The sequence below is a fragment of the Microcaecilia unicolor genome, chromosome 1 (genome assembly GCF_901765095.1).
Source record: "Microcaecilia unicolor chromosome 1, aMicUni1.1, whole genome shotgun sequence".
Lineage (NCBI taxonomy): Eukaryota > Metazoa > Chordata > Amphibia > Gymnophiona > Siphonopidae > Microcaecilia > Microcaecilia unicolor.
Window position 1 is genome coordinate 213,905,191 of NC_044031.1, and position 20,911 is coordinate 213,926,101.

General features: G+C 48.1%; 1 protein-coding gene across 2 annotated transcripts in view; it reads right to left on the reverse strand.

Annotated features, from left to right (window-relative positions):
- The window catches only part of ANLN (anillin actin binding protein), a 287,028-nt gene that overhangs the window by 142,006 nt on the left and 124,111 nt on the right, over positions 1 to 20,911 (reverse strand). For both annotated transcript variants that reach the window (XM_030204140.1, XM_030204129.1), the window contains exon 11: positions 17,212 to 17,354. In XM_030204140.1, the coding sequence (XP_030060000.1) occupies positions 17,212 to 17,354 (143 nt within the window). The remainder of the gene's footprint in view (positions 1 to 17,211; positions 17,355 to 20,911) is intronic.

Here is a 20,911-nt window from a genome sequence, read left to right on the forward strand (position 1 = left end):
CATGTCTTGGCTCTTGGCTCAGCCTGTGCACCTTTAGAATGTAGCCGCCACCCCCCCCCCCCCCCACCCCGTGGGCCACTACACAGCTCTGTAGACTACAGAAGGAAGGAATTTGGTTTTAGAATCCAAGGGGTGGAGAACACATCAACTTTGAAGGCCCTCGTTTACAGATGACTTCTAATCTCGTTCTTAACCATCTAATTCAACAAATGAAATTCACTCTGGTAGTATGGTTATACATAATTTACTAAGAGAATTTAAATAATTCATCTGTTACTTCCACAGATGAATATCTGACAAAAAAAAAAAATCAGAAGTACCAAAATTTGAGTCTGGAATCTTGAAAAGATTCTCTTCACATTATAGCTCTTTCAGACAGGGCTCTCTCATAGCCTATCTCCATTTTCAAACTCTGCAATGATTCTCAGGCAAAATTTCTCCTCCTCTCAGTATCTGTGAATGATATGCCACTTACCTACTTGTGGGTTCCCCAAATCCAGGGGTATATCTGGCATTTTCCCCTCAAATGAGTTGAGATGTGATACCCAGAAATACACTTCAGGCTGCATGCCTATTCTAGCTCCTTCTAAGCTTAGTAGTAGGTGATACTTTCTATGCAGTGTTCTGCTCGGAGTTTCTCTTAAGGATGGATGACTTGAGTGATCCTTCCTACTCACATGACCTGAGGCTTCCACTTCTGAAACCCCCGCATGGGTGGTGGGAAGTAGGAAAAAAAGTGAGTATCAATCCCTCTTTACTCTTCTCTTTGCCTAATCCAACACATGGGACATCATTGACCAGGAAATCTCAGAAGAAGGCGGAAGAGTAAGACAAGTTTCTCTCAAACACTTCTTAGAATCTAGCACCCACTCCACCCCAGCGTTCCATGTAGAGAGTCAGGTAGAGAAATCCTCAAAAGGTTATGCTATATGCTAAGGCTGGGGCAAGTTGTGCCCCTGCCAGCTAAAATTAAAACAGCCAAGCTATTTGAGAAAAGATGGTTTACAAAATATCACACAGGAACACTAACTAGGGCACTTAGTGATCCTGGGGTCATAAAAAAAATGCTACTGCCATAATCAAGCCTCTGGAGCAGTCCAACTTATTTATAAATGCGTGTTGGGAGTACAGTGTGCTAAAGATATGAGGACCACACTGAAGCTGGGCTTAGTAAGCAGAGTAGGCCGAAGCTGTGAATAACTATAGGTAGAAAAAACGTACGAATAGTTAAGGATGTACAAGATATACACTAATTTAAAGTGACCAAGAAAGCAACTCAGTAAAATGTTTAAAGCAGCATGAAACCAAACAAAACCTCAATTAGCTAAAACTGAGCACTGAAACATTTTTTAACACCTAAAAATTAGACACCTAGTTATAATACAGTAAGATTAAAAATAGAAACTGAAAAAATCTTACATTACCAAAATTTATACAGTACCAAAGTTAAATTTGTTATATGTATAATTAACCTCTTGTGCTGGCTGGAAGATATGGATTACCTTCCCCATATTGTTAGAAGGCAAAAGGGAAAATTATGTCTTACCCTTTAGTCACAGTAGATGAATCCAGGAACAAGTGGGTTGTGTCTACCAGCAGGTGGTGATAGGATCACCGACTTCAACACAGTGATATAACATGGCTAGCTCCTCAGTATGTCATCTAACAAAGCAGCCCACCGAGACAGGCATCCACGGATGGTCTGATCGGTCATCAAGCTATGCTGCAATCCTCTGTCCCAGCCACAAGAAAACAAAATCGCCTTCATCATTCAGCTTTGGGCTGACAGGCCCACAACTATTTCCCAGCTGTCTGCCCATCAGATGTAACAAGTTAAAGAGGGGCAACTGAGAGGGTAAAAACTGTAGAACAGGCGTGGATGCTGTTCAAAAGTACCATCCTAGAGGCCCAGGCCAAACATATTCTGCGAATTACAAAAGAAAGACTGAAGTCTAAAAGACAGCCGGCGTGGTTGAAAAGTGAGGTGAAGGAAGCTATTAGGGCTAAAAGAAACACCTTCAGAAAATGGAAGAAGGAACCATCTGAAAACAACAAGAAGCAACATAAGGAGTGTCAAAGCAAATGCAAGGCACAGATAAAGAAGGCTAAGAGGGATTACGAAAAAACAACAGAATTAGAGGCAAAAAGACATAGTAAAAACATTTTTCGGTATATTAAAAGCAGGAAGCCGGCAAGAGAATTGGCTGGGCCGCTGGACGATCGAGGGGTAAAATGGGCGATCAAGGATGACAACGACGTAGTGGAGAGATTGAATGCTTCAGTCTTCACTGAAGAAGATTTGGGTGGGATACTGGTGTTGGATATGGTATTTCAAGCAGAAGAGTCAGAGAAACTTAATGAATTCACAGTAAACCTGGAGGACATAATGGGGTAGTTCACCAAACTGAACAGTAGCAAATCTCCTGGACCGAATGGTATACATCCTAGAGTACTGATAGAATTGAAAAATGAGCTTGCAGAACTTCTGTTAGTGATATGCAATTTATCCTTACAATCTGGCGTGGTACCGGAAGATTGGAGGGTGGCCAATGTAACGCCCATTTTTTAAAACGGTTCCAAGGGAGATCCGGGAAATTATAGACCGGTGAGTCTGACGTCGGTGCCGGGGAAATGGTAGAGGCTATTATTAAAAACAAAATTACAGAGCACATCCAAGGACATGGATTACTGAGACCAAGTCAGCACGGTTTTATTGTGGGGATATCTTGCCTGACCAATTTACTTCAATTCTTTGAAGGAGTAAACAAACATGGGAGCTGGTTGATATTGTGTATCTGGATTTTCAAAAGGCATTTGACAAGGTACCTCATGAAAGGCTACAGAGGAAATTGGAGGGTCATGGGATAGGAGGAAATGTCCTATTGTGGATTAAAAACTGGTTGAAGGGTAGGAAACAGAGTGGGGTTAAATGGACGGTATTCACAATGGAGAAGGGTAGTTAGTGGGGTTCCTGAGGGGTCAGTGCTAGGACCGCTGCTTTTTAATATATTTATAAATGATTTAGAGATGGGAGTAACCAGCGAGGTAATTAAATTTGCTGATGACACAAAGTTATTCAAAGTCATTAACTCGTGAGAGGATTGTGAAAAATTACAGAAGGACCTTACGAGACTGAGACTGGGCGGCTAAATTGGCAGATGACGTTTAATGTGAACAAGTGCAAGGTGATGCATGTGGGGAAAAAAGAACCTGAATTATAGCTACGTCATGCAAGGTTCCACGTTAGGAGTTACGGACCAAGAAAGGGATCTGGGTGTCATTGATACACTGAAACCTTCTGTTCAGTGTGCTGCTGTGGCTAGGCAAGCGAATAGAATGTTGGGTATTATTAGGAAAGGTATGGAGAACAGATGTGAGGATGTTATAATGCCATTGTATCGCTCCATGGTGCGACCGCACCTTGAGTATTGTGTTCAATTCTGCTCGCCGCATCTCAAGAAAGATATAGTGGAATTGGAAAAGGTGCAGCGAAGGGCGACAAAAATGATAGCGGGGATGGGACGACTTCCCTATGAAGAAAGGCTAAGGAGGCTAGGGCTTTTCAGCTTCGAGAAGAGACAGCTGAGGGGAGACATGATAGAGGTATATAAAATAATGAGTGGAGTGGAACAGGTGGATGTGAAGCGTCTGTTCACGCTTTCCAAAAATACTAGGACTAGGGGGCATGTGATGAAACTACAGTGTAGTAAATTTTAAACAAATAGGATAAAATGTTTCTTCACCCAACACAAACTCTGGAATTCGTTGCTGGAGAACGTAGTGAAGGCGGTTAGCTTGGCAGAGTTTAAAAAGGGGTTGGATGGTTTCCACAATTTCAGGAATAACTTGTATAAAATGTTTGTACGTTTGTGTAGCTTGCCAGGTGCCCTTGACCTGGATTGGCTGCTGTCGAGGACAGGATGCTGGGCTCGATGGACCTTTGGTCTTTTCCCAGTATGGCATTACTTATGTACCCCTGTCCTCACGCAACACACATCCACAGAAACAGCAAACTGACAAATGGGGTGATATTTTTCTCTTCTGGGTTTGTTTGTTTGTTTAAACAATAAAGCAGTGCCTTGCATGTCGGAATAGTCTACACTCGAAAAAAGAAAAGAAACAGCAGATAGGGAGGGATGCTGGATTCATCTGCAATGACTAAATGAAAAAAAAAATTAGCAGGGTAAGAACATCCCTTCCTTAGCATCAGATGAATCCAAGAACATGGGATGTAGCAAACAAGTCCCTAAAAAAAGGGGGTGGGGGGGGGGGGGGGACAGGGAGAGAAAGGGAGACTCAGATGACCCCACGGATAACACTGACATTCCGAAAAGAGTCTTGCACAGCGCTGCCACAACAATAATGCTTAGAGTGCACAGAAGCCCAAGTGGCTGCCAGACGTCCTCCAGGGAAAATCCTCAACTCTGCCCAACAGGAAGACACAAAACGTGTTGAATGTGCCCACAAGCCTCCCAGGTCCTGTTGACCCGCAAGTACATAAGCTGACAGAATTACCTCCTTGATCCAGTGTGTCACCATCACCTTGGAGGCAGCCGCCAGACCCCTCCTGGGGCCAGCCCTCAACACAAATAAGTTGTCAGACCTACGAAAGTCAAATCACCTTCAGATACCCGAGTAGAACTCGGTGGATGTCCAAACACTGCAGAGTCGCAAAACCCCGCAGATAATACTCTTCAGCGAAAGAAGGAGAAAACAGAGGTAGATTGAGATGGAACAGCAACACCACCTTAGGTATGAAGGAAGGCACTGTCCAGATGGTCACTCCCAAATCTGAAAACCAGAGAAAAGGATCCCGACAAGAGAGTCTGCAGCTCCATCACGCACAAGCCACGGCCTCGAGAAAGTATCCAACTATTAAGGGAGTCTTCAGAGGCGCACAGTCTTCAAAAGCTCGAAAGGAGCCTGCTGCAAAGTGCGAAGTACCAAATTAAGCTGCCAGTCTGGACAAGGTGGACACAGAGGGGACTTGAGACTAACCCCTTTCAGAAAATGCATCACATCCAGATGAGAGCCCAGCGAGAAATGCCCCACACATCCCCGGAAACAAGCCAGGGCCACCACTTACATCTGAAGCAAGCTACATGCCAATCCTTTCTTCAGGCCATCCTGCAAAAACAAGAGAATGCACGGCAATGAGGCCACCATTGGCAACACTGCCTGCCCAGTGCACCAAGCCTCAAACGTCCACCAGACCCTGGCATAAGCCGTCATGGTCGAGCACTTACGTGCCTGAAGCACAGTGGTGATCACTCCTTCCACACAGCCTTTCCTCCTCAAGAGCCAGGCTGAAAGACCAAAGCAGGAGGGCTCCTCCATGGGTACTAGGCCCCAACACAGGAGATCCGGAAACAAAACTAGCCAGAATGGGTTGTCCACGAGGAGCCGGACGAGATCCGCATACAAAGGTTGCCTGGGCCAATCTGAAGCCACAAGAACCACCTTGCCCAGATGCTGCTGAATCCACTGCACAACTCTATGAGCAGCCATGGCGGAAAGACGTACAGGAAGACCTCCGCTGGCCAAGCCTGTAGCAATGCGTCCAGACATTTGGCCCGAGCACTTGACACTGGCTGAAAAAAAACGTGCCGTCTTGGTATGGGTCTCCATAAGATCCGTCGACAGCATTCCCCCACCAGTCTATGATGGCCCGGAATATTCCGCCAGGTCTAACTGTTCTGCTGAGAAAGTCTGCTTGCACATTGAGCCAGCCTGCAATGTGGACCGCTGACAGCAGGAGCAAGTGCCATTCTGCCCATGTACAAAGCAGGCTCGCTTCCTCCACCACAGCTATACTGCATGTGCCCCCTGTCGATTGATACAAGTGGCTGCCGTAGTGCTGTCGGAGAGCACCCAGACTGGCTTGCCTTAGATCATCATCAGGAATGTTTTCAATATTCCATTGCCCGGAGCGCCAAGAAATTGATGGGCCGCTGTGTTTCCACTGCTGACCACAGAGTGCAGGCAATGGGGCCCCCCAGCCAGACAGGCTGGTGTCTGTTACAACCAGAATCCACTGCAGAGACACCAAAGGCATTCCCCTCTGCAAATTGCTCACCTGAAGCCACCATGGCATATTAAGTTGGGCCCACGAGATCCACCAGAACCTCACCTGATAGTCCATCGAGACCAGCGACCACTGACTCAGAAGTGCTGCATCAGGCGCACATGTACCCTCAACGAGGGAACCATCCATGGCTGCAGTCATAGGCCCAAGTACTTAAATGAAAGCTCACGTATGGGACACGACCTCCTGATCAGAGCCCGAACTTGACCCTGCAGATTGACCACCTGCAAGTGCAGCAGCTACACTTTGTTCTGGGCCATGTCAAAACTAACTCCCAGATATTCCAATGTCTGAGACGGACTCAGATGGCTCCTGGCCGTATTGACAGCTCAACCGAGCAACTGCAGCACCTCCACTACCCCAGAGGTGACTTCCTGGCTTTCGAGCTCCAAAGACGCCTGGGATCAGCTAGCTAAGTATGGGTGAACTTGAATCCCCTCCTTCCATAGGAATGCCACCTCCACAACCATGGCCTTGGAAAAAGGTCTGGGTGCCATTGCCAGGGCGAAATGGAGGGCCCTGAACTGGACATGACAGCCCAAACGTAATGTTGGTGCAGAGATCCAAAGAAGTGAGAAACTCTACTGGCTGTATGGGCGCCAGTGCGGAGAAAGAGCCTCCATCCAAAAATGCTCATGTGCTTGAAGTCCAACACCAGCCAGTGAGAACATCCTTTTTTGGGCAACACAAAGACGACGGAATAGCAGAACGGGCACAAAGATGCCAAGTTCCCACAAAATGCCAGTGTGGGAAGCACTGACAAGTGCCTGGATGGCATTCAGCATAGGAATTTCAAGAAAAAAAAATCTATGACAGGAGCAGAGAACTCTAACTTGTAGCTTTCTCTGATAATACTGAGAACCCATTGGTCTGATGTAATGCGGGCCCACTGCTCAAAGAGGATCAATTGACCACCTATACCCTGAAATGGGACTTGATATACTGCCTGTGGTTTTTGCAACTACAATCAAAGCGGTTTACATATTATATACAGGTACTTATTTGTACCTGGGGCAATGGAGGATTAGGTGATTTGCCCAGTCACAAGGAGCTGCAGTGGAAATCAAACCCAGTTCACCAGAATCAAAGTCCACTGCACTAACCACTAGGCTACTCCTCCACTCTAGTTTCCTGTACTGCATACCCCTTAAGGCAATGCTGCCTTCCACCAGCAAGGTAGTCTTGATGATAGCCGCTACCAGCATGTCCACCCATGGAAGCTGCAACTTCTCTATGTAGGCCTGGGGCACTGGATACAGGCACACCGTGGCCTTCACCACCCACATACAACATGGACCACTGCTCCACAATACGTTCCTTGATAGCCTCATGCACTAGGACTGGCTGGGCATCTGGTGCTCACCATCTTGGAATTTGCCGCGGCCAGCACTGGGTAGTCATCCACCAAAATATTAAGAGCCTGAAGGGCATGGACAATAAATGAGGGCAGCAACTCCTTACAAAAACTCCTGACAGACAAGGGGTTGTCAGGTTCCAAAGGCAGGAGCTCTCCCCTCTTCCAAGTCCTCCCCCAGAAGAGGCTGGCCACTCAGGGCGATACCCGACCCAGGGGGAGAAGCCGGAAGTGTCCAGAGACATCAGCGAAGGGACCATAAGGCCATCCTGTCCAGGAAGCCCGACCTGCTGTTGTGCCTGCTTCAACCTGATGAAGCAAAGAACAAAAATCAGGTGAAAACAGGGCCCTTTGGCAGCCCCCAAACTCCCCACCCCCGCATCAGACACAACAGAGGGGCCAGATACAGCAAAATCCAAAGCCCCCTCCCCCAGAGGGCAAATGCCCAAATGCAGGAAGCTAGTCCACAAGCAAAATGGCTGTGGGAGGTTCGGAATCTTCCTGCAGAGAAGGAGCGTACGTGCGTGGGAAATCACTGCGCAAGCAAGAGCTATGTCCACCAACCCTACCACGGATTGCACCATGCTAGAATCTGTGCAACTGCCCATGCAAAGTCTGGATGCTGTCCGTTGCTTACCGCAGCACGAACAGCACTTCCTGATCTTTGCTGCCAGATCAACAAATAGGAAGCAAAAAAGAAAAAAGGAAGAACTCGCCCAGCAGCCACACAAGCAAGAGCAGCCTCGAGCGCAGCCTGAGTCCTCCACTCCACTCAGAGTCTAGACGCTACCCGCTGCTTAACACAGCACTTCTCAGTCTCTGCCACCAGAATTGCAATGAGTAGGTAAGCAATAAAGAAAAAAGAAAGAACTCACCCAGTCAACAACAAGAGCAGCCTCGTGAACAGCCCACTCTGCACAGCACGAGTCCTCTGCTCCACTCTCAGGTCCTGTCCCGGCAAAGACACACAGCTGCTTTGTTTGAGGAGTTAGTAAAATGTTTTTTAATTGCTTCTCTCCCCCCACCCCCCTTAAAGGGCAGGCAGCTGCATATAGCCCAGTCAACAAAAGCCCAAAGTCAGGGCTCAGACTACCTCCCAGCCATGAACCACACAAAATAAATGTATTTGTTGTAGAAAGGGCACCGAGCAGAGGGGAGGGCACACTGACAGGACAGTAGCAGGGGAACACCTGTGGTGGGGTAGGGAACTGCGGTGACCAGGCATACCCCCCTCCCTTTAAAGCTGGCACCGTATAGCCAGACCACCCCCTGTACTCAACTGCCCAGGAGCACCACAACTGAAAGAAATATACAGACTTACTGAGGAGCTAGCCTTCTATAGCATTGTGTTGAAGTCGGTGATCTCTATCTCCACCTGCTGGTAGATGGACACAACCCACATTTCCCTGGATTCATCTGTTGCGGATGCTAAAAAAAACTGGGATTAAATCAGTGTAATCATCTGTTTGTGTAAGTCAACTTCGCCACAGAATGCATACCAAACAAAATGAAGACATGTTTCCTTTACAGATTTAAAAATGTTGCTCATGTGTTTCACTAAAGCTTTGTTTTGCTGTCCTAGGGTACTGTGAAAGCTAGAAGAATGCTTGGGTGCCCAAAGACAGGAATGCCAGTAGGATAAAGGAGGTGATGATGCCCTTGCATAAGACTCTTTTGAGACTTCATTTAAGATATTGTTTACAGTTCTGGAGACCACACCTTCAAAAAGATAAGCAGGATGGAACCGGTGCAGGAGGGCAGCTACTAAAATGGTAAGTGATCTTCAACAAAGCATATAGGGACAGAATGATCTTAATGCATACTATGGAAGAGGGGAGAAATGAGAGAACACATTTAAATATCTAAATATCATAAATGCATACGAGGCAAGTCTTTCAATTGAAAGGAAGCTCTGGGATGAGGGGGCATAAGATAAAGGTGAAGAAAGGGTATAGATAATGAAGATACATACCTGTAGCAGGTATTCTCTGAGGACAGCCGGCTGGACATCATCATGCATGGGTCGTCGTCCGCGACGGCCCAGGAGACCGGAAGTCAAAACAAAAATTTCAAAAGTTCTAGAAGCGGCGTGGCACGCACGGGGACAACGCACTGCGCATGCGCGAGTGACTTCCCGCCCAGGGTCGGTTGTAATGATGTTCAGCCTGCTGTCCTCAGAGAATACCTGCTACAGGTATGTATCTTCATTTTCTACGAGGACAAGCAGGCTGGACATCATCATGCATGGGGTATCCCTAGCACTCAGGCTCACTCAAAACAATGAACATAGGTCAATGGCAAGGACATAACTGAGATTGACCTGAAAATAAATACAACTAAGTGAGAGTGCAGCCTGGAACAGAACAGAAATGGGCCTAGGAGAGTGGAGTTGGATTCTAAACCCCGAACAGATTCTGAAGCACCGACTGCCCAAACCGACTGTCGTGTCGAGTATCCTGCTGAAGGCAGTAGTGAAATGTGAATGTGTGGAGGCTGACTTTAAGTGAGCCACTGACGCCGCCATGGCTCTAACATTGTGAGCCGTGACATGGCCCTCCAAAGTCAGCCCAGCTTGGGAATAAGTGAAGGAAATGCAATCTGCTAGCCAATTGGAGATTGTGCGTTTTCCGATAGCAACTCCCATCCTGTTGGGATCAAAAGAAAAACAGCTGGGCGGACTGTCGATAGGGCTTTGTCCGCTCCACATAAAAGGATAATGCTCTCTTACAGTCCAAGGTGTGCATCTTGTTCTCACCAGGGCAGGTGTGTGGACAGGGAAAAAATGTTGGCAAGACAACTGACTGGTTCAGATGAAACTCCGACACCACCTTCGGCAAGAACTTAGGATGAGTGCGGAGGACTACTCTGTTATGATGAAATTTAATACAAGGAGCATGAACTACCAGGGCTTGGAGCTCACTGACTCTACGAGCTGAAGTAACAGCCACCAAGAAAATGACCTTCCAGGTCAATTACTTCAGATGGCAGGAATTCAGTGGCTCAAAAGGAGCTTTCATCAGCTGGGTGAGAACGACATTGAGATCCCATGATACTGGTGAAGGTTTGAAAGGGGGCTTTGACAAAAGCAAACCTCTCATGAAGCGAACAACTAAGGGCTGTCCAGAGATAGGCTGACCTTCTACACGTTGATGATAAGCACTGATTGCACTAAGATGAATTCTTACTGAGTTAGTCTTAAGCCCAGACTCTGACAAGTGTAGAAGGTATTCAAGCAGGGTCCGTGTAGGACAAGAAAAAGGATCTAGGGCCTTGCTGTCACACCAGACTGCAAACCTGGAAGCAAGCAAGACTCGGGATACACCCTCTGAAAAGGCCTAAAGAGGCAACTTCTAGGTTCTCAACATCCAGGCCGTGAGAGCCAGAGAACGGAGGTTGGGATGTAGAAGCGACCCCTCAATCTGGGTGATGAGGGTCGGAAAACAGTCCAATCTCCACGGTTCTTCAGCGGACAAGTCCAGAAGAAGAGGAAACCAGATCTGACAGGGCCAAAAAGGTGCTATCAGAATCATGGTTCCATGGTCTTGCCTAAGTTTCAGCAGAGTCCTCCCTACTAAAGGTATGGGAGGATACGCATACAGAAGGCCTGTCTCCCAATGTAAGAGAAAGGCATCTGGCGGTAGTCTATCGTGGGCCTGAAGCCTGGAACAGAATTGAGGGACCTTGTGATTGGTCTGAGTGACAAAAAGATCCACCGAGTGGGTGCCCCACGCTCGGAAGATCTTGCGGACGTCCATGTTCAGTGACCACTCGTGAGATTGCATTATCCTGCTCAACCTGTCGGCCAGACTGTTTACGCCTGCCAGATATGTGGCTTGGAGAAACATGCCGTGCTGAAGCGCCCAAAGCCACATCCTGACAGCTTCCTGACACAGAGGGCAAGATCCGGTGCCCCCCTGCTTGTTGGTGTAATACATTGCAACCTGATTGCATGTCTGAATTAGGATAATATGATTGGACAGCCGGTCTCTGAAAGCCTTTAGAGCATTCCAGATCGCTCAACCAAGAGGTTGATCTGAAGACTTGTTTCCTGAAAAGACGAAACTCCTTGTTGGTAATACATCGCAACCTGATTGCATGTCTAAATTAGGATAATATGATTGGACAGCCGGTCTCTGAAAGCCTTTAGAGCATTCCAGATCGCTCAACCAAGAGGTTGATCTGAAGACTTGTTTCCTGAAAAGACCAAACTCCTTGTTGGTAATACATCGCAACCTGATTGCATGTCTAAATTAGGATAATATGATTGGACAGCCGGTCTCTGAAAGCCTTTAGAGCATTCCAGATCGCTCAACCAAGAGGTTGATCTGAAGACTTGTTTCCTGAAAAGACCAAACTCCTTGAGTACGAAGCCCATCTACATGAGCTCCCCACCCCAGGAGAGATGCATCCATGGTCAGCACTTCTTGTGGCTGAGGAATTTGGAATGGACGTCCCAAGGTCAGATTGGAGCGAATGGTCCACCACTGTAGGGAATTGCAAAAATCGGTGGAAAGATGGATGGCATCCTCTAGATCCCCTGTAGCCTGACACCACTGGAAAGCTAGGGTCCATTGAGCTGATCTCATATGTAGACGTGCCATGGGAGTCACATGAACTGTGGAGGCCATGTGGCCCAGAAGCCTCAAAATCTGCCGAGCTGTGATCTGTTGAGATGTTCGAGCTTAGGACACTAAGGCCAGAAGATTGTCTGCCCTTGCCTGGGGAAGATAAGCTCGAGACGTCCGTGTGTTCAACAGAGCTACTATGAATTCCAACTTCTGTACTAGAATCAGGTGGGACTTGGGATAATTTATGACAAAAACCACAGCAGCTCAAGCAGTTGAATAGTAATCTGCATGGATCATAGAACTCCTGCCTCCGAGGTGTTCTTCACCAGCCAATCATCGAGATAATGGAACACATGCACTCCCAGTCTGCATAGCGATGCTGCGACAACTGCCAAGACCCTGTGCGCAGATGCTAGACCAAAGGGTAGTACACAGTACTGAAAGTGCTGAGTTCCCAATCGAAATCGGAGGTACTTCCTGTGACTTGGGAGCACCGAGATGTGAGTATAGGCATCCTTTAAGTCCAGAGAGCATAGCCAATCGTTTTCCTGAATCATGGGAAGAAGGGAGCCCAGGGAAAGCATCCTGAACTTTTCTCGGACTAGGAATTTGTTCAGAGCCCTTAGGTCTAGGATGGGACGCATCCCCCCTGTTTTCTTTTGCATAAAGAAGTACCTGGAATAGCATCACAGCCCTTCTTGCCCTGGTGGTACGGGTTCGACCGCATTGGCCTTTAGAAGGGCAGAGAGTTCCCTCTGCAAGTACCTGCTTGTGCTGGGAGCTGAAGGATTGAGCTCCCGGTGGGCAATTTAGAGGTTTGGATGCCAGATTGAGAGCGTATCCTAACTGGACTATTTGAAGAACCCACCTGTCGGAGGTTATAAGAGGCCACCTTTGGTGAAAAAGTATCAACCTCCCTCCAACAGGTAGATCGTCCGGCACGGATACTTTTACCGCTGCTATGCTGCTCTGTAGCCAGTCAAAAACCCGTCCCTTGCTTTTACTGGGGAGCCGGAGGGGCCTTAGGCGCACGTTGCTGACGGGAGCGAGCTTGAACAGGCTGTCGAGAGGTAGGAGTGTACCTATGCCTATTATAGGAATAGGGAGCATTCCTTCTCCCGCCAAAAAACCTCCTAGTGGAGGCAGTAGTAGCAGAAGGCGTCCGGCGGGAGAGAGAATCCATTGCATCATGATGCTTCTTGAGGGTAGACAACAATAATGGGGTGGAAAGGACCCAATATCAAATGATCAGTCACCACACAAGGGTAAGCCTTCTTCAGGGGTCAATGAAATTGTAAACATAAACATATTAAAAAACATATAATGTTACAAATTTACACAATTTTAAAAACATACATTTACATAATTTATATTGCAAAGCATCACAAATTAAATTAAAAATACATATATTTAATAAATGTATCAAAAATATCATGGATTCATCAATATAGTCAAACACGACAAAAGATTTTAACATATTTATACAAATTCCAATTTTCCAATTTCCATATTTGAAAAGGTATTTTTAAAAAATATATATTTCATGAACCTTTTTCAAGAAATTATTCTTTCAAAGGTAATGAAATACAAATGTCTTGACACAAAAGAATTATATATATTAAATCAATGTACTAAATCAATATACTAAAAACATCAGAGATTAGATTAAAAATACATATATATGTATATCCCTGGCATGTATACACATACATATATATAAACAGAAAATTTCCATCTATTTATTCCAATTTTCCATATTTCTATTTTCAAAACTTTAAAAAAGAAATATCAGAAAAATATTTCATAAAGATTTCCAAAAAACACTTTCAAAAAATTGTGAAAACCAAATATCATGATACGAAAAAAATATAAATAAGCATCTTACCCCTGTGTGGTGACTGATCATTTGATATTGGGTACTTTCCACCTCATTATTGTTGTGTTCCGTTTCTGTGGAGAGTGTGAACCCCATCTGTTTTTTTTTTTTGCTTCTTGAGGGTAGACCATATCCTCAACCTTCTCGGCAAGGAACATCCGCCATTCACTGCTAGGTCTTCTGATCCAGGTCCGAGACGCAGCCATAAGAGTCTGAGCATCACGATACCCTGAGCAGCTACTCGGATGAGGCATCAAAGGAGTCATAAGCCCCCCCCCGGCAAGGAATTTGCGACATGCCTTCTGCTGCCTGACCACCTGGTGAAAAGGTGCAAGCAAGCTCCGGAGGGAGAGCTTCAACTAAACTGGACAGTTGCCTCACCGAGTTCCATAAGTGAATGCTCGTGTACAGCTGGTATGTTTGGATCTTGGCGGCGAGCATTTCAGCCTGAGACGTATGCCTCTGAAAAGAATCCAAGGTCCTAGACTCTCTGCCTGGGGGCGCCGAGGCATAGTCTCTAGTACTCTTGGCTCTTCTGAGAGCAGAGTCCACTACCATAGAATCGTGAGGAAGTTGGGCCTTCACCATCACAGGCTCTCCATGGACTCTGTACTGGGACTCGGACTTCTTGTTGACAACTGAATTAGAAAGAGGGCAAGACCAATTCCGCATCATCACTTCCCTGAGTGTATTGTGCAGGGGGGCTGTTGCAACCTCTGCAGGTGGAGAAGGATAATCTAGGACCTCTAGCATCTCCGCCCTGGGCTCATCCACAACCTCCATGGGAAATGGAATGTTTAGACATTTCCCACACAAAAGATGAAAAAGTAAGACTCTCAGGTGGAGTCTGTCTGACTTCAATAGGTGGAGTAGGATCAGAAGGAAGCCCACAGGAGTCTTCCTCCGAAAAATACCTGGGGCCTTCCTCCTCTCCCCATGAATGCTCCTCTTCAATATCGGACAGAAGCTCTCGAAGAGCAGCCCAAACCCAAGCCTGTCTCCACTTCGAGGATCGACGTCCTCGTGGGGGATGTCGAGAAGTCGACCCCTGCCTGGACTGCGGTGAAGCTACCTCCACCGACATCGAGGGACAGTCGACCCGGGTGGCAACCGGCTCTGGTACCGCAAGCGGTACAGAGGGCGGGGACCTCCTCACAGGAGATGTGCCAGACGCCGTCTCAGCAATAAGAACGTGAGGCGCAAGCACCTCCGGTACCGAAGCCGATGGACGGCGCAGTCCTTCCAGAAGTTCTGCAAGAATGGCCTGGAGACGCTCATCGAGACCTGCCATCGAAAAAAGTTGGGGGGGCCAGTGCTGGAGTTGGTGCCAGAGTCTGAGGGGGGCTCGAGAGCCGGTACCAGCTGCTGGACGACCGACGCATTGGCCCCTCCTGAATGGAGGGTGAGCGGTCCTCCCGGTGCCGACGCTTCTCGGGTGCCAACTCCCTGGAACTCTCGGTACCGTGTCTGGAAGGAGATCGATGGCGATGCTTTTTAGCCTTTGCTCGACATAGACTCTCCTCGGTACCGATGAGGAATACGTGGAATCCTCACGCCTCCTCGGGGCCGGGTCCGACTCAGGTCGGTCCCGGGGGGCCTGCATAGCAGTAGGCCTCAAGACGGGTGGAGACCCGCTCGATGCCTCGCAGCTCGAAGTATCTCGGCAGCCATTACCTGGACTCTTGGTGCTACTTCCCTCAACGTTGACACCGCCGACCTCGGTACCGATGTCAATGCAGACGTCGAAAGACCGGTCCGATCTGGAAAAAGCTTCTGACGCTGAGCCTCTCGAGCCACCTGGGTCCTTTTCTTCATCAATTTAGACAGCTTGGAAGCAGCTGGAAGATGATTGGGCCCGAGGCACTAGAGACACCACGCGTGAGAGTCGGTACACGAGATGGTCCGGTTGCAGTAAGTACAGCGTTTGAAGCCGCTGGGAGTCCTTGATGACATGGGCAGGAAAATAGCGTCCGCAAAATCAAAGGACTCGACTGTAACAGATAAAAAAAAAAAAAAAGGCACAAAAAAGGGGGGGAAAAAAAAAAAAAAAAAAAAAAAAGACGCGGCCGAGCAGCCTAAGGACGGCCGCAACGAAAAAGACAGGAAACTTGAAAAAAATGAGGAAAACTAAAAAAAATATTAAGGAAAAGTTTTTAATTTCGAAGAACTAAAGTAAAAATATTTGAAAAGGGGCGCGATAAACGCAGAAAAAAACACGATCTCCTGGGCAAAAGAAGAGGCAGAGAGAAAAAAAAAAAAAACACTACCCCTTTGCAGCACGGAGAAAAAGAAACTGAGGGAACGCGCGGACGGGAAGTCACTCGCGCATGTGCAGTGCGTTGGCCCAGTGCGCGCCTCGCCGCTTCTAGAACTTTTGAAAGTTTTTGTTTTGACTTCTGGTCTCCTGGGCCGTCGTGGACGACGACCCATGCGTGATGATATCCAGCCTGCTTGTCCTCGGAGAATCAGAAGTAACCTAAGGAAATACTTCAAGGAACGGATGGTGAATTCAAGGAATGGTCTACTGGTGGAGATGGAGACGAAAAATGTATCTGAATTCAAGAAAGCTTGATTTCTTAAAGTTAATGGTCTCATGTTTTTATGAGAATCAGGCATTTTATCTAAGGTTACTTCTCATAACTCATCACCTTTCATGCTTTCCATCCCACCCACTCCTTCACCCATAGACAGAGAGGGAAGCCATTTTTTTTTTAGTCCTCTTAGGACAAAGTGTCAAATTTTGAAGTTTGATTCTTAGAGTATTAGAAACTTTATTGTAGAAAAAAAGCAGCTCATCCTCTGAATAAAGAGCCTTATTTCCCCTCACCCTCTTTGCTTTTGACGTACCTTCACCTTCTCTCCTTGTTCCAAAGCACGCTGTTGTAAACTACAAGCAGATTGCTAGCTGTGGGAGAATAGAACAAAAAGAATCTGATCTTCCCTCCCATGTTTTCCTTTCTAGACAGGAAATGAAAGATGGGGAAGTATCAGCACACAAACCAAACTAGCATAGCTCCCTCTCTACCCACTCTAGTCCTGTGCTGGGGCTGTGTCTTTACTTAAAAGTTTTTGGAATTATGATTAAAGGCTTCTTCTAGTAAGGAGACAGTGGGGCTCATTTTCAAAGCACTTAGACTTACGAAGTTACAAAGTTCCATTGTAACCTATGGAAGTCTAAGTGCTTTGAAATTTGCCTCCACATATTACAACATTGTCCTTCAGCTCTTCAGAAGCTTTATAAATTGTATTGCCTCTTATCACAATGAGAAAATATGACTAGCTCAATGTTGTCATCTTCAGAGTTTTTCCTGTCTTATTTTAATATTACCTGTAAAGAAGGTTATGCTCATCAGCCACAGAGTCCAAACTAATTCCAGATTCAGCTCTGGTGACACGTGTTCTCTGAAACTTGCTGTTTTTTTGGCTATCACAACTTGTACTGCTGCCTTCAACTGGAGATCCTAGATTTTGCTGAAAAAAAAAAAAAAAAGGCAATACAGTGTATGGTCATGAAAAAGTGTGAACAAAGGTAAAATTATGTATAATCATACCTGATAATTTTCTTTCCATTAATCATAGCTGATCAATCCATAGACTGGTGGGTTGTGTCCATCTACCAGCAGGTGGAGATAGAGAGCAAACTTTTGCCTCCCTATATGTGGTGATGTGCTGCCGGAAACTCCTCAGTATGTCGATATCAAAGCTCCATCCGCAGGACTCAGCACTTAGAGAATTACACCCACGAAGGGACACTCTGCCCAGCTCACCACCGCCGAAACGGGGGAGGGGAATTAACCCAGCTCATCCCCACACAAGTGGGGGAGGGGAATCCGTCCAGCTCATCCCCGCGGAGCGGGGGAGGGACACCACACCCGCCGATGCGGGGGGATCTGGCTTATCCTGCAACCGCAACCGCGGGAGGAGCTGACTGACCCTAACACCGCCGAAGCGGGAGGGGTACAAAGCTGCCCTACAGCCGCACGAAGCGGGAGGGAGTGCCGACAGAATTTGTGTCTCAATCCAGCCCCGTAAAACGGAGGGGAGAGGAATGCAGCAGCTCACTGTAACACAAACTCGTCTCAACTCTTGAAGAATCCAAGAGAAAGAACTTGAACACGAAGTCTTTCTGAAATAACTGAAGACTAAACTTGAACCTGAAATGCAACCAGAATAAAAACAGAACAGATATCTGGGAGGGGCTATGGATTGATCAGCTATGATTAATGGAAAGAAAATTATCAGGTATGATTATACATAATTTTACCTTCCATATCATCAAGCTGATCAATCCATAGACTGGTGGGATGTACCGAAGCAGTACTCACCCAGGGCGGGACATTGAAATCCCTGACCTCAACACTGAAGCTCCAAACCGGGTCTCCGCCCGTGCAGCCACAGTCAAACGGTAATGCTTGGAGAATGTATGAGCCGAAGCCCAAGTTGCCGCCTTGCATATCTCTTCCAAGGAGACGGATCCGGCCTCTGCCATCGAGGCCGCCTGAGCTCTCGTGGAGTGAGCCTTCAGCTGGATAGGCGGCACCTTCCCCGCGGCCACATAAGCCGCTGCAATGGCTTCCTTGACCCATCTTGCCACTGTAGGCTTAGCAGCCTGCAGACCCTTACGAGGACCTGCAAACAGGACAAACAGATGATCCGATTTCCGGAAATCATTGGTCACTTCCAAGTATCTGAAGATGACTCGTCTCACATCCAGATATTTAAGAGCAGAGTACTCCTCTGGGTAGTCCTCCCTACGAAAGGAAGGGAGACAGAGCTGCTGATTCACATGGAAGCGAGAAACAATCTTGGGCAGGAAGGAAGGCACTGTGCGAATAGTCACTCCTGCCTCAGTGAACTGCAGAAAAGGCTCTTGACATGAGAGCGCCTGGAGCTCGGAAACTCTTCTGGCTGAAGTGATAGCCACCAAAAAGACTGCTTTCAACGTCAGGTCTTTCAGAGATGCCCTCGACAAGGGTTCAAAAGGCGGCTTCTGCAATGCTCTTAGCACCAGGTTGAGATTCCACGCAGGCACCACTGAGTGCAGAGGAGGGCGCAGGCGATTAACTCCCTTGAGAAAGCGCACCACATCTGGCTGCGAAGCCAGGGAAGCACCCTTCAGGCGGCCCCTGAAGCAAGCCAGAGCCGCTACCTGGACTTTAAGGGAACTGAGCGACAGGCCTTTCTCCAGACCTTCTTGCAGGAACGCCAACACTGAAGAAATTGGAGCAGTGAAGGGAGAAAGTGAGCCTGCTTCACACCATGCTGCAAAGATACGCCAAACCCTGGCGTAAGCAGTAGAAGTAGAGCGTTTCCTCGCTCTCAGCATAGTGGCGATGACCTTGTCTGAGAAGCCCTTCTTCCTCAGACGCTGCCGCTCAATAGCCAGGCCGTAAGACCAAAGGGAGAGGGATCCTCCATCACCACGGGACCCTGATGTAACCGGCCCTGCTCCACTGACAGCCGCAGAGGATCGTCGACTGAGAGCCTGATCAAGTCCGCATACCAGGGACGTCTGGGCCAATCCGGACCCACCAGGATTACCCTGCCGGGATGCTTTGCCACCCGGTCTAGCACCCTGCCCAACATGGGCCAGGGCGGGAACACATAGAGGAGCTCTTGTGTCGGCCACTGTTGGAGAAGAGCATCTACTCCGAGGGATCGAGGGTCCCGTCCTCTGCTGAAAAAGCGCGGCACTTGGCAATTGGCCGATGACGCCATCAGATCTAGGCTCGGCTGGCCCCAGCGCTTCGTGATGTCCAAGAACGCCTGAGCAGATAGTTGCCACTCTCCGGGCTCCAAGGTATGGCGACTGAGAAAGTCCGCCTTGACATTCATGACTCCGGCAATGTGGGCCGCTAAAAGCTGCTCCAGGTTCGCTTCCGCCCACTGGCAAAGACTCATAGCCTCCTTGGCTAGAGGGGCGCTCTTGGTACCTCCCTGGCGGTTGATATAGGCCACAGCCGTGGCATTGTCCGACAGGACCCGTACAGGCTACAACACCAGTACCGGGATGAACTCCAATAACACCAACCGAATGGCTCTGAGTTCCAGGAGGTTGATAGACCACTTGCCTCTGCAGGAGACTAGAGCCCCTGCGCTGTCCTTCCCAAGCAGTGGGCTCCCCAGCCCATCAAAGAGGCGTCTGTCGTGACGACAATCCACTCCGGGGTCACCAGAGGCAATCCTGCAGACAACTTGTCTGTCTGCGTCCACCAGCTCAGCGCCTTGCGCACTGCTGGGTCCACGGGAAGGCGCACAGCATAATCCTCCGACATCGGAGTCCAGCGCAGCAGCAGAGATAGCTGTAGTGGTCTCATATGAGCCCTGGCCCAGGGCACTACTTCCATCGTGGCCGTCATAGAGCCCAACAGCTGCACGTAGTCCCAAGCCCGAATAGGAGAGGCTACTAGGAACTAGTCCACCTGAGCCTGAAGCTTGACAATCCGATTGTCTGGCAGGAACACTCTGCCCACTTGGGTGTCGAATCGAACTCCCAGATACTCCAGGGACTGAGTCGGGCGCAGCTGGCTCTTCTTCCAGTTGATGATCCATCCCAGGGAGCTCACAAGAGCAACTACCCGGTCCATAGCTTTGCCGCACTCTGCATAAGAGGGGGCTCGGATCAACCAGTCGTCCAGATAAGGATGGACTTGTACTCCTTCCTTTAGCAGGAAGGCCGCTATGACCCCCATTACTTTGGAAAAGGTCCGCGGAGCAGTAGCCAACCCGAAAGGGAGGGCTCTGAACTGGAAGTGTCGTCTCAGGACTGTAAAACGCAGAAAGCGTTGGAGAGGAGGCCAGATGGGAATATGCAGGTACGCTTCCTTGATGTCCAAGGAAGCCAAGAACTCTCCTGCCTTCACTGCCGCTATAACAGAGCGGAGAGTCTCCATGCGAAAGTGCCTCACTTTCCAGGCCCGATTGACCCCTTTGAGGTCGAGGATAGGCCGGACAGAACCTCCTTTCTTTGGAACCACAAAGTAAATGGAGTAACGTCCCTTGCCAATCTAATTTTTTGGCACCGGAAC